We start from the raw sequence: 18,126 nt of genomic DNA on the forward strand, positions 1-18,126 counted from the left end.
GCAGGTTGGTGGGGAGAAGCAAACTGGACTTGGGACCACAGCAAAGAGGGCTAGCCATAGCCTGTCCAAAAATCAAGGACAGTGACTATCCCCCTCTGCTCAGCACTTGTTAGACTTCATTGAGGTACTGTGTCCCCTTTCAGATCTGCCAGGGGAGGAGAGACATGGGAAGGCCAGTGCAAGTTCAGGGGAGGCCCCAGGATGGTAATGGCTGAGGAGTGCTTTGGGGAGCAGGCCTTGCTCAGCCTAGGAAGTGGTCCAAGTGCCTGCATGCACCCCACCAACCCTCAGGGAGGTTGATGAGACCAAGCAGCCTGATTCTTCACAGGGATACACAGTGGGAGGACACACAAGGGGAAACAAGAGGCTGAGTTGAATATCAGGAAAAACTTTCCTCCCTGTGGCAGGCTGCTAGGGCAGGCTTTGCAGTGTCCATCCTGGGAGGTGTCAAGCCCCAGCTGGACACAGCCCTGGGCAGCCTGGTCTGGCCTGGGGATCACCCTATCCTGAGCAGCAGACCATGCTAGAGACCTTCTGAGGTCCTGACCAACCTGAATTATCCCTTGTTCCTGTGATTAATGTCTTCATTTGCCTTGCGCATGCGTGTTGACTTTCTCCCATATACAAGTTGCTCTTTTCTTCTCACCTTTTCCATTTTCCATTGGCCTTACTTAACTAGCAGACTGTATTACTCTGTTAAAGTTTTATGTGAAACCCAGTGGCAGCTGGAGGCTGTGCTTCAGCAAAAGAGCAGTGCGGGGAAGCAACAAGGGCCCAAAGGGTACAGCAAGATTTTCACCAAGAGAGCAGTAAGGAGGGACCATAGGGCAGCAGAGCTTTTGGGAGCAACCCCTATGGCACGTTAGCACAGGTCCCTGAACAGACATGTCTCTGCTGAGTCCAGGGAGCTCCTGCTGTATAGCTGGGAGAGTCAGGACCATCGAGCGCTGCAATGAAAGACAGGAGGCTGGGGAAAATGGGTAAAAACAAGCTTCTGAAACTCTGGATAAAGTGAGATATGGACTGAAGCTATTGGCTTCAATGTACCACATTCCTCTCATATATGTATGATTTAAATAATGAATAAAATTGTATTTATTTTTGTGTTTATTTTCCTCTAGCGAAAAACAGAGGGCAGGAAACTCATAAGCCAAGTATTTACTTAATCATGTTGTCTCAAAGGATAAAACTGAAAAATTAATTTAGAATTGTTATTTTATTATTTTATCCCATTTTGAAACTATATTTGTCTTTCCCTTTGCCTGTGTATCTTAATGATATTTGTCAAATATTTTAAGATTATAGATGAAATCCTGAAATGTCTAAAGAAACAATAAATTCACTGCTGGCTTCTATGGAGTCTTTTTCTAGCATGTAACAGTAGGAGGGATCCTGGCTTGACTTTAATCACTGCTCTGTTACAGAAATAGGCTAATAAGTATTCATATTGAAAGTTTAAATCCTTAGTAAAATGCCTTCATCAGAACAGTAATAAGTAAGTCTTGCTGTCTTTGTTGTAGAGGATTTCACCCCAGTTCAATATAAGGCTCCACCACCTCCAAAACCAGAAAAAATATTTCCTCCTTATAATGGATTTGGTTCTGAAGAGGATTCTCTGTGCTCTTGTATGGGTCTGCTTCTCAAGCCTCCCCAGAAAGATTTCAAGAAATTCATGGAGAAAGACAGGTATTTCAGTGAAAAATAATTTCAACGTTTTTAAAGTGTGTCTTTTTGTGAAGGAGATAAATGTTAAGTAGGGATGTAACTTTCTTGGGCAAAATATGCAGCGCATCAGACTTTTAGGAGACAGGTGCATGAGGACTGGTTTAGTAACATGGTGCTCCATTTTTCTCCACACTCAGCAAAATTTCTCTTTTGAGAAGGCAAATATTCTGACCCTCCCTTCTCCTACCACCTTCCCTTCTGCTGTTTTCAATGAGAGTTTGATGGAAGTCAAAATTAGCCCAGAATTGTATATGCTTCAACAGTCCAACACTGATTTGTTCTTCTGTTTGACTTTCTGGCATTCACTTTCTTTTGGTCTACTGAATTTCATGCAATTAAAGCATTAACCCTTCATTTTTCCATGATGAAATGGTCTGTCTGCCAGTGGTTACTGAAGTGCAAGGGGAAAGCAAATCTACATGCTAGAGATTCACCTGCAGAACCTCCATAAAAGAAGAAAGCTATTAGAAAAAGACTTGGGAATGTGTTGGTAGTGGTACTGAAAATAAGTCACTTAACAAATACCCAACTGTAAGATCATTTGTTGGATTTGATTTTGTGGGCATAATCCTAATATGTATTACTATTCAGAATTTGATTTGAAAATATACATACCTAAATGTGGTTTTCCTTTATAAATTTTCTGGAAAGAAACTTGGAGCTTGATTTGCAGCTGAATTTGAATGCAAATTCATTCCAGACCTGTGGCAGAGAAGTAATTTTCCCCTGAAAATTATTCCTTTCTATCTGGCTGACTCTAGCTGGTTCTGTTAATTTAAGCTGAAAATGGTTTTTGACAAAGTAAGGAATCTTATGCTATTTCCCTTCCTGGTCCAGGAATAACACAATTAATGTATGTTACAAAACTCAGGAGAATGCATCTTTCACTGATGAAAACTTGTCTCATGCTTTGTTTTTTATTTTCTTACCTCTTCTTTTGCTTTTTTAGAAGTGGCATGGAAAGTAACATACTGAGCTTTGTTGCAAAACTCATCTCAGATAATCCTGTTGACAAGGACCGGAAATTCATTATTTCCTACTTCCTGAGTGATGACACCATCTCAGTTTTTGAACATGCAGAACGAAACACAGGTGAGATGTAGTAAAGTCTTGCAGTCAGTCCCAGTTGCCTTGCTCATTTGATTAGAGTTTACAGTAAACATTTTGGCCAGACTCAGCACTAGCAGAAGCAGGGATGTGGGTTTTCAAATGCGGTGGGAATTACATCAGCAGGTCTACTGCATTATCTTGCATAGCTTTATGTCATAGCAATTTATAATCTTCATCACTCAGGATAACACTGCTCATTGCATGACAGTACTTCACCATATCCTTTGGGAACTGGAAGTTTAATGCACTAGGATTTTTATTACATTTTAATTTACAAATCTGGCCTTTAAACATTTGCTTTTGTTGTGGATAAAATAACAGGAACTGTATTGTAACTGATGATAAATAGGGACAGGAAATGTCAGGCACCAAGAGCGAAGGAGTAAAACCTTTGCTTTGCAAGGCTGTGTTATGGTGTTACAATGGCTGTGTAGCATCCGTTGTGTAGAAGCAGCTCATGAAAGCAGAACAGCTGTGGTATTTTTTCACGTACTTCTTCACGTGGTGCTGAGTGTATGAAGAGTGAAGATGGCCCTGTGCTAGTGCCTGCATGTGTGTGTTGGTGTGTAATACCGAACTGGATTTCAAGAGCCAGCCCACCAGTGTTTGTGACGAATGATTTGTTACTTCTCAGTCGCTTGATCAGATTTATCCTATTGCTGGAGTGTGGTCCCCCAGTGCTGTGACCTTTTCACTACTGTTGTCTATTGTAGGTTGCCTCCAACTGAGGATAAGAAAGGTTTTGTGATTTTCAAGCATCTTCTTATTTCCTTGGTGTGCCTTGCATATGGGTGGAAGGACACAACAGTGGGAAGGATGTCAAGGAGCAATTCTGTAACTCAGAGAGATAGGGAAACCTTGGCTAAGCATGTCCCTGGGGAAGAAATTAAAGCATTTCTGTGAAGGCCACAAAACATCTGCATCAACAGTTTCAGAACAGTTAACATCCAGAAATGCTCTGGCACCTCACAACATGTGCAGTCAAAAGACTGACTCTTAAAAGCCTCTGTCAGCCCCTGATAAAACCATCGAGAGGAAAAATAATGGGAAAATCACATTCTCTCAAAGCCAGGGGAAAAGAGCCCTAGCAGGTTTCCATGGTGGCCAAGTTAGGCTCTTGTGGAACCTCTTGACCACCTCTTTTGATACTGTGTGAATTGCCCTATGTCAGGCTCTTGGCACAGAGCACCTTAGTGTGGCATTTCAGGTATGCCCAGCAACGGTGACCAGTAATAACGATGTGCCCAGTACTAACCTGTTTGGTACCCCCAGCTCACTGTCTGGAGCAAACACCATCCTAGCGAGGAGTGTTCACTCCCCTCTGATTCAGGCTCTGGTGCCAGCAGTTGAGTTTCTGAGGTCCAGTTACTCAGCTTACAGTTAAGGACTAAGAGTTCTTGCAACCTTAGACTTAAGCCTTTACTGAAAATAGCTTCTGATGTCAATCCTTCTCAGAGCTATGATGAATACCACATCTATAAAAAACAAAGGTGTGCTGAATACCTGTATCATTTTGTATTCCCAGAGAACTCTTTCTGTGCCAGCGGTGCTACTAAGTCATTTTCAGTGCCCTGCACATGAATAGGTTTTTGGGAAGGTCTGAGCCTTTTCAATGCAAAGACCTTCTAATGGCATCTCTGCTTGTATCCAACTACAGAACAAATGCCCCAGCTAAAATACAAGCAGCTCCTTGAGAAAAGGTTTGAAAATGTGTAGCCTGCCAAGGTCCATGAGCATTCCCTTTTAGCCTTGCTCCACTGCAACATCAAGATTTAGCACCTCTTATGGCAGCAGTGTCCTGTCATTGTTGTTTTAGTAGTTTCCTGCCATTCAGTGGCCTAGAATTTATGCAACTTCTTTTATGACAGCTAAAAATATGTACACTGATGTGTATAATTATTATGTAATGCTACTGTGAGGCTCAAGAGCAACTCAATTCTCCACTAGCGAATGATGTGTTTGGCATTCTGTATGTCTGGAGACATGAAGGATGCTAAGGGTGCAGCCACAGAGTTGTGTTAAATAAGTCTGGGGAGCAGTTTGAATCTTGGACCTGAAATGTAAGTATTGCCTGCTTGGTCATTCCTGGTTCTCCTTTGCACCATTCCAAGTAGACAAGGCCCCAGAGGGCCTGGAGACCCTCCTGAAGGACGCTGAACTCCAGGAAACTCCCCTTTAAGGCATTAAAGACAAGGCCAAACCAGGTTTGGCTTGCTCCACTCTTATCATTCATCTAGCACTATCCCACTCAAAATTTTTTTCACACTCAAACATTCAGGTCCTTCTGTCACAACCAGAGGCTGTGGTATGTGCCCCCAGTTTTATGCTGTAAAACACTGCTCTGTTGGACTGCAGCACAGCCCTCGCATGCCTTCAAACAGTTGGAGCACACAAAAATAATAGCTGTGCTTTAAGACCCCAGATGTATCACATATCACCAGAGCAGAGCCAGAGCCACACACTGTGCAGTGCAGATGTGGTCAGTTGGTCAAGCTCCCAACAGCATAGGTGCCAGGCCAGTGATTGCTCCCTGTCTTCCTTTTACTTGGGAATGAGAATATATTCTGGGGTTGCAGCCGGGAGCCCACGGAACAGCACTAGTCAAACAAAATGTAAAGCAACAAGTGGGCAAGCTTGCACACCAGCAATAACAAAGGCTTTAAGATGTGTATGAAAGGCACGTAAAAATCCATCTGTAAATGGATTTTTAACTTTCCTGGGATGTTAAAGTGGATGGAGTAGCTGAGTTCCAGATGTAGTAGAAAGGTGAAGAATGTGGCTAAGAATTGGCCATTGGAGAGTTTAGTGAGAACAGCCTTGAAGAGACAGGATAAGAAGTAGGGATGGGAAGGTGGGGGGAGAAGAGGGAGGTGAGGTAGATTTGGAAAGAGGCCTGGGGCTAGAGGAGGTGGTTTGTTCCCTCTTTCCTTCTTTTCTTTCTCCTACTCTTCTCTCTTTCACTTTCCCTCATTTCAGTCATAACTGAAGGAAAGATGAACATGTTTCTTCAAGGTTGAGAATGAGAAGGCTTTGCAGAGGTCAGTTACAAGCAGCTAGAAAAAAAGGAGTAAGGCACGCAGAATGGGAATGAGAGGGACCTTTGCTTGTGAGAAGTGGATGGGGTGAGGGAAGAGTAAGGTTGAGCACATCTTAGAGAGGGGATGAGTTAAACCAGTAAATGGGTTCCAAAATAACAACTTGACAATCCCTTTTGTTCACAAGTTCACAGAGTTATTTTTGCCTTTTTATTTGTATTAATTGATACATCTTAGCAAGTAAAAATCCAAATCTCAGATCTGAGAGATACAAATCTCAGTCCTAAGATGGAAGTAATTGCTCTCACTTTTCTCAGTCCAGCAACCTGAAGGTTGCTGAGAAGTACTTAACACTAACAGTAACACTGTGAAACTGTATTTGAAATGCACAGGGCTGGACATCTTGAAGCACTTGTTGAGATGGGGGTCAAAGCATGAGAACTTTGGCTCCCCATGTAGAAGATCAGAACTTTTTTACTCAGTGTAAGACCAAGCCAACAGCTGTACAAACACCTGCAAAGTCTGATCTGATACTAATGGAAATGAGTCTTTGGTTATGGTGTTTATTTTGTGCTTTGAGCCTGGCTCTTGTAGATTTCCATCAAAATTTCTCATCAGGTTTCAGTGTAAAATCTGAGCTAATGAGATACTTTTGGTTGTTTTTCTTTATACCACATGAAATGTACTAACTCCTAGCATTTAAAAAACGATCCTGGGCCAGAGATATTAAGGGAAGTTTCTAATCCAAGTGCACAATTGCAGGGAAGTACAGAGACAAGAATGAAATTCCAATCTTAGAGAGACTAGTTCTGTTTAAATGTTACAAACAGTTGCCAGCATTATATAACCTAAAATTTTCATATTTGTTTTAATAGCTAGGTGAAAAAGAATGCCTTAAGATCAGAGTTACTTTAGTGATTTGACCTGACCATTATCATTGTGTATTTCTTGTCTTTTCCTTTTATGGTGCTAGTAAAGCAATTAAGACAGACATCTGATCCAAGCTCTGGATTAACAAGCAGTTTGAGTTTCACATTTCACTTATGATTTTGACTATAAAGGGCATTTTATTACACTGTTCATCAGTCTTTTATTGGACTTCCATCACTACCTAATATGTAAGACATCATTAAATGTTTCTAGAGTATGCTTTCTGCCTTTTAGCTCAGGAGCTCATGTACAAATGGGAAACGAAACCCAGGCACTCCAGAGTTGTTGTAGGGCATATACCCTGATGAAACTAAACACGTGGCAGAATGTTTTCTAGAAAGCTTAGTACATGCAAGGTAGGCTTGTGGTGCACCAGAAGATATTACTGGAGAGCAAACTGTTCCTTTTGGTATGTTACATACCCTTAAGTACTGTGTGCAGTTTCCAGGGGCACAAATAAAATCATTATAATGTGCAGAGAAATAATGTGACATACCCAGCTTGTAGAGGAAATTACAGACTGCAATTAAATGGCACTGGCAGAACAGTGTATGGAAGGCAGTGTCATGTCACTCCTACTTTTTTTTTAACATTCAAAAGCCCTTAAGAACAAGTTAGAATTACAGTGCATCGGAATTCGTGCTCTTCATAGGATTGTGCTATCCTAAGTCTTGCTTTTTTTTCTTTTCTCCTTTTTTTTCCTGCTTTAACAGTTCAAGGATAATTGCCTGCATCTTGCGTTTCTCAAGGGTCAGTCCCAAGGCTGGCAGCCGGGTTATGGGAACGATTTGAAGAGGCACATTTCTGTCCCATTTTAAAGAAAAGAAAAAAAGGGAAGGTGTTTGGCAGGCATTCAAATGAGACATGTCACAGAATATGCACAATGTAACTGTTGCTGTGGTCACTGGCAGAGACAGTTCTTTTAGAGAGGGAGAGTATTTACCAGACAAGAAGCTCAAGGATGAAATCTATTTAATTACAAAACAGCTGTTTTGGGGTGTCTTTTGGGTTTCCTTTTTCTACTTTTTTTTTTCTTTTCTCTAAGTGAACCCACAATTAATTATTTACAATTCTATTCTCATAGGGATACTTGGTGGGAAGTTCTTGGGAAGAGGTCGCATTAAGAAGCCCGGGCAGGAGCTCTTTAAGAGTGAACCATCTGAATACTTCCAGGCACAGAATCTGTTTGTTGGAGCCAGACTTTGTTTCCATGGTCACAACTTTCTTTTGGTGGATGCTGATGAGTACACGTTCAACTACATGGAGAAGCATGCAAATGAGGTGAAGCAGACTCTTGTTATTTTCTATTATCTTTAAGGACTGTATCTTATCTGTATATTTTTCAGAATTATTTATACCTAGTCTGTTCACCCAAAGCTCACAGCCCAGTGCTATTTTTCTGGCAATGGATTTAGAACATGCTATCTAGGGAGTGCATGAAAGTCTGGTCACTCTTTACTGTCCATTTTCCTGTTACTTTATCAGCACCAACTCTTACCGTATTAGGGGTTTCTAGAAGGTATATCCCAGCTTATTCATTCTTGAGACTGGTTATGGACCTCTTGGCCCTGAATTGATCTAACCCTTGTTGAACGTACAGACACTGTCTACTTCCACAGCATTCTGTGGCAACAAGTGGAAAAGTTCATTCCCTGCTATATAAAACATTATATGACAATAGAAGCAAGTATCTTGTATTTGTTTTAAACCAACTTTGCACTAGTTTCACTACCACTTCTAGTGTTCTGGGGCTTGGTGAAGACCCTCATTCACTTTATGCACTGCCTTCGTCTTGTAAATCTCACACATTCTTCCCTCTCAGCCTAATCCTATCCAGTTGAGTCTCATCCTTTTTACTCTTTCCTTGCAAGGCAACCGTGAGATGTGGAGGCTGGAACAGTGCACGGTACTCAGGATGTAGGCACATCCAATTTAGGGTCTTACTGATGAGGATGTTTCATTCCCTGATTTCACTTTTTGGGTTTGTATCTATTTATCTGCCAAAATATATGGTTAGAGGGCTGGAGCACCTCCCCTAGGAAGAGAGGCTGAAGGAGCTTGTTCAGCCTGGAGAAGAGAAGGCTGTGGGGGGACCTCATTGCAGCCTTCCAGTACCTGAAGGGAGCATACAAACAGGAGGGGAATCAACTTTATAAAAGGACAGGCAATGGCAGGACAAAGGGGAACGGATTAAAGCTAAAGGAAGGAAGGTTTAAATTAGCTACTAGGGGGAAGTTCTTTACAGAGAGAGTGGTGAGGTGCTGGAACAGGCTGCCCAGAGAGGTGGTGGCTGCCCCGTCCCTGGAAGTGTTCAAGGCCAGGTTGGAGTGGGCTCTGGGCAACCTTGTGTAGATCCAGGCCTGGAGGTTGGTGGCCCTGCCTGTGGCAGGGGGGGTGGAACTATATGGCCCTTGGGGTCCCTTCCAACCCAGACCATTCTATGATTCTAAGATTAGACATTCATATCCCCATCAGTAATTCAAGCTTGTAGTTTGTACTGTTTCAGTGTCTTTTGGTGTTTCCTTCAGAGCGGAGAGCAACAATAAACAGCTGGGGTGCTTCTGCTGTGTGCTACTAGTCGTAACACAAACGGCTGGTAAAGAAACCCGCATTTGCCAAAGCCAGAAACATACCCAGCAGGAGGAGATTGATTGTCCCATAGCAATTGTTGCAGAGGTCAAAAAAGATAGGATACAGAGATGGAGAACCACAGAATAGTCACAGAGCATTTTGTGGGATTTTATGTTGGTTTGGTAAGGAATGCATTTTACTGGCTTTTGGGGTTTTTTTACAATAAAGTCTGTGCTGCAATACTTGAGTAAATGTGCCCTGGTGGACTTGGAAACTCCTGTTCTGTGCAGCTTTAAGCCAGGCCCTCTGAGACGTGTTGTGAGAAGGCATCAGCTCTGCAGCCAGGGCAGTTCTGCACCCCGGTCCCCCTTCTGGATTGCTTGTCACAGGGTGCTCTTGTACGTCAGCCTGTGGACAAGGCTGTGCTGTGAGGGCCCTGGGGGGAGCATGTATGTTTTGTGGTTCATGGTGGGGTGGCAGCATGAATCATGCCTTTGGGAGCCCTTCCCCAGAGCTACCCTTTTGCCTTGACTTCTAAGGAGTACCCTAAGGAAAATAACAGCAAGGGGCTATCAAGGTACAATATACTGTCCTCTCCCCTTTTGTCCAGAACTGTTGTGGCTGGAGAAGGGAGAAAGAAGGTTCCCTGTCTGCTGGCTCACCCAAGTGAGGGAACCTGCGGGACTCCCAAGACGCCAGCAGCCCCGGTGCAGCCTTGGGGACTGTGAGTCTCGACGCCGCGGTGCTGCTGAGGCAGCGGCAGATGCAACCTGACCCTGCGCTGCCTCTGGGCCGCACGTGCTGTTCTCACTCAGATGCAAATAGCAGAACGGTGTGATTTCTGTGTCCATTAACGTGGAGTTAGCACCACCTGCCTTCCCCGGGAATAATGAGGAAGGTCTGCAAAATGCTTGTTGGTGTAAAAACGCTACGACTGCTAAATGCTTTAAGCAGTAAAATGCAAACCTATATACATTATGGTTTTCTTAGTGCTGGACTGTTTCTGCTCCTGGTAGAATAAAACCCAAAGCTGTTCTCCAAAATGCAGAGCACATCATTAGATTGTGAATGTTCTTTGGAATCGCTGTTTGTGTTGATTATCTTGGATCGAGCAGATGAGTTCTTAGTTTTACAGACCGAATGACTGTGTACTATCAAAATAAAATCTGCAAAATGGGAAGAAACGACACTAGAAATATTTCAGTAAAGTGAATTTTGAAATGTTCTTTGTGGAGTTAAGATTTCAAAACAGCTGGTAGAAGAAAAGGTTTGTTCTCCCAATGATGGATGTTTTATTCACATCCTTTCAATAGAGCTCCAGAAGTAAGGACACCTCTCATTTGCCTCAGTTCATCAGGGAATTACATACTCAAATTACTAGAACTTCAGCAATCATTAAAGAAGAGCAGAGATAGAAGATGGTTTAAAGAAGGGAAAACAATTTTAAGATGACTACTTGTCAGTTGTTTCTAAAATAAGAACATAAATAATTTTTCTTCTGAATAGACAGAGGTTTCCTTTCAGCAGAACACATTGGTATGGTTTTTGATAATTGGTGAAAGAAATGGAATATTTTTCTTCTGGAAAATGCTATTTGGACCACATTTCTATAGGCATATATTAATTTAGATGAAATTTTGATTTGGTAATCACAGTGCAGGTTAGATTTTCTTATTGTTGAAACATTTGCTTGACACCATATGATATATTTGGAAAGTTTTAATTTTCTGTTTCAAAATTGTATGTATTATATTGGTTTTGAGTTATGGGGAGAGAAAAATGATTGGCTTGTAATTTTAATTGCCACCTGTACTGAAAGTAACTTTAAGGATCTAATTCTCAAAACTTTTCAACACCGTTAGCTTCTTTTTACCATTTGAGGAGAAAAATATATTTAGGATGAGAAAAATTGCTTGCAAAGCAGCACAGTCCAGGACAATATTGTCCAGGCTTGAGGAGGACTCTTTCAAGCAAGGCATCACTAAGCCTCCTTGGAAATGAATTTGTCATCTCTGAAACAGTCTCAATGTTCAACCTTCATAGTCTTCTGCAGCACAAACATGGAGGTTGATTTTACTTCCATTGAATACAACGTAATAAACTCTGGCTTAGGCAAGACAATCAAGCCAAACTAGATAGTGACTAGAGCATGTCAGCAGTTACGTGAGAAGCAGGGAAAGCAGTTAGCTATTGCCATGCTGCTCAGAGACTCGATGTCTATGTAGGTGTTTGGAATATGTGGTTAGAAAAGAAGATGTAAAAAATAACTGTTTTGATAATGTATAGAAGGCAGGTTTTTAAATAGACGGAACACTTTGTCCATCTTTAAATAGTCTGCTGATTGATTGCTCCTGCCCAGTCTTTCTCAGTCTCTGTTCCTTGCTTTTTCAAACAAGCTGTGTGTTTATGACACAGTAACAGCTTGGGGAGAGGACTGAGAAAGTTGCTGTCTCTAAAACATTTTGGTTGCTGGTCCAGCTGCTCCACACCACTGCCTTGTGTAGTGCTGCATGCCAGGGTTGCACCTGGACCAGTTTTGGCATATGCAGCAACAGTTTTCTCTAAACCTGTGCATGTTACCTGCAACCACTGATGTATTTATTAAACTTGGATCCTGTTATACTGGTCTGTCAGTGTCATAGGGACTTTAAGTACCCTTTTTTATTCCTTTGGACTGATACAATGCTGTAGACAAACTTCAGCATCATTTAGAATGAGGCCCAATCTTTCTTGTTATTAGGTCCTTAATACCAGTCACACCAAATTTCAAATACCTGCTAATTAAAATAACATTGCTTACTGGAAGAAATGGGAGAAAATGATGTTCAGATAAGATAGGTAGAGCACGACAGATGTAAAGGCATATCAGATACTCAACCCCTATTTAATGACTAAACACGTAGATGTTTTATGTTAAAAATGGGTTTTGCAAATATTTAGTAGAGCTGTAGCACAACAACCGGAATGAAGGGAGGAAGCTTAAGTGCTCTAGTTCTGTTTATGTAAATTTACTTTTATTTTAATGGCCTATATTTAGAAGAAATAAACATTCTTCTAACATGACAGGAAAAATTGGTTCCTAACAAATTTCCAGCCTAATTCTGAGTACGTAGAACATCATACTCAGTATAATATGAATGAGAGTATCTGCTGAACAGTTCATCTGAGACAATGGTGAAAAGATTTAGCTTTAACATGGTGACTTTTATTATTTGAGAACTGAGATGCACCAACATAAAGTGAGGAACAAGCTCTTAGTGCTGTGCTTCAAATGTTTCTGCTCCTGCTTTAACAATTCAATGTTTGAAGCAAAAGTGGATGTTCTTCCATGTAGCTGGAATAAACTATCTGAGAGTGCATGATGATGGGTTTTGTTTAACTTTTTATGTTCTCAGCAGGCAGCATTTTTTTTTCAGTAGCAAGCTTCCCTCCAGACTTTACATGGTGCTGATTTATGCATTCAAAATGGATAAGCTAATAATACTTAGCAGTTCAGCATTGCCCTGCATCTCGACAACTCTTTGCTGGTGCGTGCACAGTGCCTTTCTCTCTCATCTATGTCTTGCTGTTCTTTGTTAAGTTCCCCGTGGCTGATGTTGGTGCCATCCTCCAGAGGCTGAGAGAGAGAGCTGAGCCTCGCTCACGAGAAATCAGACAGGTGTTCGCAGCCACAGACCCTGAGCACACCAAGCTGATTGACTACGACCGTTTCAGGTAAGACAGTGGATTTTGGTTTTTAACATTTAATGAAGGCACATTCCCCCCAAATACAGAGATCATGGCAGTTCCTCAGCCCTTTCTGCAGGTGCTGGCTGACAAATGGCATGTATTTGTTTTGCATTTACTCGTAGACGGTGTGTGAGAAGGAAAGTGAATCCATGCCCCACAAAAAAAAAAGATAAATGTGATAGTTTCAAGTAAGCTGAAAAGCACAACTAAAATCTGTCTGCTTTTTATGGAGCACAGGGTGTTGTGGAGAAGAATGAATCAGCAGTAATGTATGCACTGAAAGATAAAGAAAAGGCTATCCCAAGAGTCAAACAAATTAGTTAGTAGTTTTGAAATCCAGCAAGAAATGTTTGAGTTGCCTCCTGAAAGTAGTGTTACTTGAGTTTTGAATCACTGATAAAGAAGAGAGGCTTCATTGAACCAAGGTGTATTGATATCATAGGAGGCGATGCTAAGCATCTTTAGAAAAGAACTGTAAAGGAGTAGTGAGAGCCATAATTCCTGCTTAGATAGCAACTTCAGCGTTGATAGAGGGAGCAAAAATCTGGATTGTGGCAATGCTCCAGATATGGCAATAGGCAGCTGTATAGATACGTGAAAGAGGAAATCATGCTCAAATGCTGGCTGATTTTATCCCACGGCCAGAATACTTGAGCATATGAACTGTGTTGGGTACTGGTAAAGGTAATGATGTGTAACAGAGGAGGAGATTTTTACCTGGAAGCATTTGGTTTTCTCACTGGTAATGTGTATTTAGGAACTGTCATAATAACTAAAACATTTAAGTAGATGCATATTGTGTGGAATGTCATCCCTATAGGAATGTTTATCAAGGCAGAAATTAATTCTGAAATATCTCAGAATAGATATAGGTCAGCAAAAGGTTCTTCCAGCAATTCAAAGTGAAAGTAGTGAGAAAAGAAAACAAGCTGGTATTCAGAAATGAAAAATAAGGGAGTAAAAGGTAGAGAGGCCACAGGTTTTTTGCAGCTTTTGATCAAAAATAATTCTAGACTGGGATACTTGACTCAAAAGATTTGACTCAAGATTTTGGATTCTTATTTTCATCAAGAAGGAAAATGTTATTACTAGGGGAATAAGGAGAGAAAATTGAGTTAATGTATGTCTGGAGAAACTTTATAGTACTTGAAAAAGGGTTTTAATTTATATGCACAAGAACTGTTTAAAATAAAATTATTGTGGTTTTAATTCAAATTGTGAAATAATCATCTGCAAAAATTTATGTTGTCTTACATGGACTAGGAGCAGGTAGAAGTTTCAGACCATTTTCATGATGAAACTGATGGAGCACACTTCTCAGAGGAATGATTGTGCTTTGCACCACCAGGGAAAAATTTTTATTTTATCAAGGAGAGACTCAGTTGAGTGTAAATCTGATCACAGTCGCATTCTGTGCAGCTCTGAACAGCCCGGCCGTTCAATTCAGGGTAGTTTCAATTCAGGGTAGTGCTCTCCCGCGGCGTTGTCCTGGTTTTTGCACTTGTAATTCATGGAATCGCAGATTGGTTTGGTTTGGAAGGGATCTCAAGCCCCCGCTGGTTCCAAGCCCCCTTCCATGAGCAGGAACACCCTTCACTAGACGAGGTTGCCCAAAGCCCCATTCAACCTGACCTTAAACACTTGCAGGGAGGGGGCAGCCACAGCTTCTCTGTACATCTTGTTCCAGTACCTCACCACCCTCACAGTAAATAATTCTGTGCAGCTCTGAACAGCCCGGCCGGTCGAATCGCGGCAGTGCTCTTCTGTGGCATGGAGTGCGCCATGTCTAGTTACGTGGTATTGAGGCACTTGGTTCCAGCAACAAAAATGCAGTGGCCCTCTCCACGAGCGGGAGAGGAAGCAAGGGAACCATCCCAATACATGTCTCCTTGGCCTCAGTGCTCACTGGGGCCAGTCTGAGCACCTACTAATGCCCTACATCCCTCCTGCAGCCAGACCGCTGCGGGGCTAAAGAGAAGCTTTCATACTGCCTCTCAGGAACATTTAGCGTCTCTGCTTTATAGTGATAGCAGATTTTGTTTCTGTTCTTTCACATTATGTCCAGTAACCTAAAGCCTCTCTTCTTTTTATTATCTGTGCATCTTATTTATAAGGAAAAACATTTTTAATGACAAAGATGAGACACTTCTTTGCATCTCTGAAGCCAAAGATATTTTCTGGTGAACAGAATATATGTTTTTCTTTCAGTTTTGTATATTCTTGTCTCCATTGCTGTAAATTTTTAATCTGTCATGGCATTTCATCATTATAACTAACTAAAATTTATTATTTTTAGTACAGGCAATTATCTGTGTGACAGCTTCAACCAGCATGATAATCCTCTTATCTTAAATACAGCTAAAGCTTTACCGTGTTCTGAATTTGGCTGTTCGGATTTCTTCCTTTCTACCTATTTAGTTTTATATGAGCTGCATTTAAAAGTACACCTAGGAGTCCGATGTAGTGAAACAGAATTGTAATTGCCTGTTTTACTTTAACTACTTTCAGAAACCAAATCTACAGCACACCATCCAGGAAAGAAATACATGGTATACTCAGTAGCTGTCCCCTAAGCTCATTAAAACTACTGAAAGCTTTGTTAAAGAAGAGAAGGGAAAAAACCCACCCTAAAACTTAGATGTCTGTGCATCACATGTTCCTATCCTGACTGCTTTTTCTCATAAACTACTGGCAAGACAGTTCACTGTTAGATACAAAGAACCATGTGGGTTTAACCAAGATGCCTATCTTCAATTCAGCTTGAGAAACAGCTACTTTAAGCAGTTAATTATTATTTCTTCTTTCTCTACCAATTTCAGATTGTAATCTGTCCTTTTCTTCTAGAACAAAAAAAAGTAAGCTAAAGGATAACTAAACTGGGGGAACAATTGTTGAAGCTTGTTTCTTTTTGTCTGGAAGAGTTTAGATGAAATTCTGTTTGCAAATCTTGGGTGTCACTAGCCATCACTAGAATATTCCTTAATTGTCAAATGAGACAATAGTTTTATCTGGGGGTTTTTGGTGCCTTAATTGTCACTGACTGGCTTGAGAAAATACAAGACTTTTAAAATCTGGTCACTGGAAAAGTTTGTGCCATGTGTGGAAATTGAGTCTGTGGAAATACTCGGATGGGTGATGTTATCTACGTACTTTCAGCTTTGACAGCCCAAGCATTTAGAGTGCCAGGTTTCTCAGGCAGGATTGTCCTCTTTTCCATGTTCACAGTAGTAGTATTGCAGGCTCCAGGAAAGAGGCTCTAGTTTTGACTGGATCTCACAATGCTGTTACAATATAAATAATAATATTAAGTAAGTTGAATAATAATAATACTGACAAGATAATGCCAATATTGATAGATGGACCCAGTTTTGGCCATTGAGTTTGCATAATCTCAAATGAGGTCAACAACTTGTCTTCTCCTTCTAGTTGTCTCCTGCTGCCGCAAATAAAGGATCTTGCTGATTTATTTAATATGAAAAATGCATCAGTTTAATCAAAGTAGACACTGCAGTGTTCAGCATCTTTTTTTGAATACTGCAATGGTACTCTGTGAAGAGATAATCTTCATTTAAACAGGACTGCACAGGCCTCTGAGAGCAAGCACATAAAAAATTAGGTGTGTTGATAAGACTTTGCAGTTGGGAATGGTACTAAGTTACTGTGCTTTCAGTTGACACCTGGACATTAAGAGGCCCATTATCAGATTCATTCAAGAATGTAACTATTTTCAAGCCACCAGTATGAGCCCTGCATCAGAACTTTGTACATCTCTAGAAATGTATTCTATTTGTTTTCAAAGATCAGTATATAATCACAGTGATGCATTACCCTCAAGGGTACCACAAGGTACATCTCTGTTTGCATCAGCAGTTACAGTGAAGTTTGGTCTTAGTGAGGTTTATCAAGCAGTGTAAAAGCTCAGGTTACATACATTTCAGACCAGTTTTTCTCCATGAGAGCAGGAAATCTCCTAGGTTTCCTTGCATACCTCCCTACTAGTTCTCTTCCTCCCTTATGTTGTGCCAACATCCAGGACATACAAAGAACTGTGTAATCATTGAAGGCAGCAAAACCCCTACTACAAAGACTATATTGGCTTTAAAATTACTCCTTCTTCTCCCCTCCACCAGCAATATAAAGCAGAGGGAGATTGTACTGAACTCTAATTAAAGTCCTGTTTCTTACGCTCCAAAGCCCATGTCCATTTGCTGATATGCTACAAGCACCTTCAGGAGCTTACCCAAAAATCACTCCAGCTCTGTCACCAGCAACAAATTCTTGACAAGAATGACTGGTCATTTCATGCCAGCACTGGCCCATCAGATGTATCTCAGGAACATTTCTTATTCCTGGGATTGGGCTGATTTGTCTGAACATCACAGGCAGTCTTGGGAGAGCGGATCAGACTCCTTCCTACATGGGATCTGACTCTGCTGACAGTGTCCAAGCATAAACTGGTATTGCTACTGTCTCCTGTCTCCCATTCTTGCCAGGAGGGCTTGTGATTACAAGCTGTGTCTAATTTCACTCTTGACCAAGTTTTATTTTCTTTCCCCCAGCTTTCCTCCAAAAGCAACCCAACAGGGCCAGGTTTCACAATGCTTTGTGAAGTGTTTCTTGACACTTGTTTAAAACTTTATTCTCTGTTGGGATCTTCTGGCCCACTTCTCCTCTGCCATTTCTAATTCTCTATGCAGCTGTTGCTGTGCATGCTTTTTGTTTACAGATAATCATGTGCTGCAGAGTACAAAATATAATTAGGAATAAACCAGGGTAATACCTTGTTAATTCAGTATCTTGTTGGATAAATGCAGTAACAAAATTAATCTCTACTAACATTCCGTGACAGTACGGCATCTCCGGTAAAAGGCTTCAGTCATGATTAGTGTGTACTTTGTATGTACAGCCAGCTACTGAGGGAATGTACACATCCTGCAAAAACTTAAGAGTACAGGTAATTCCCATTATACCTCCCTGAACAGAACTGGATTTCCTTTTGAAGTGGATACATTCTTCAAAGTTCTAA

The 18,126-nt window shown here is 41.2% G+C and overlaps 1 protein-coding gene across 1 annotated transcript in view; it reads left to right on the forward strand.

Moving 5' to 3' along the window:
* The window catches only part of EFHC2 (EF-hand domain containing 2), a gene marked incomplete at its 5' end in the record, with an annotated part of 63,028 nt that overhangs the window by 33,177 nt on the left and 11,725 nt on the right, over positions 1-18,126 (forward strand). Inside the window, 4 exons of the mRNA XM_084280018.1 lie at positions 1,521-1,686; positions 2,675-2,817; positions 7,885-8,081; positions 12,952-13,085. Of these exons, the coding sequence (XP_084136144.1) occupies positions 1,521-1,686; positions 2,675-2,817; positions 7,885-8,081; positions 12,952-13,085 (640 nt within the window). The remainder of the gene's footprint in view (positions 1-1,520; positions 1,687-2,674; positions 2,818-7,884; positions 8,082-12,951; positions 13,086-18,126) is intronic.

Source organism: Gallinula chloropus, assembly GCF_964237585.1.
Source record: "Gallinula chloropus genome assembly, chromosome: 1".
NCBI classification, from domain to species: Eukaryota; Metazoa; Chordata; class Aves; order Gruiformes; family Rallidae; genus Gallinula; species Gallinula chloropus.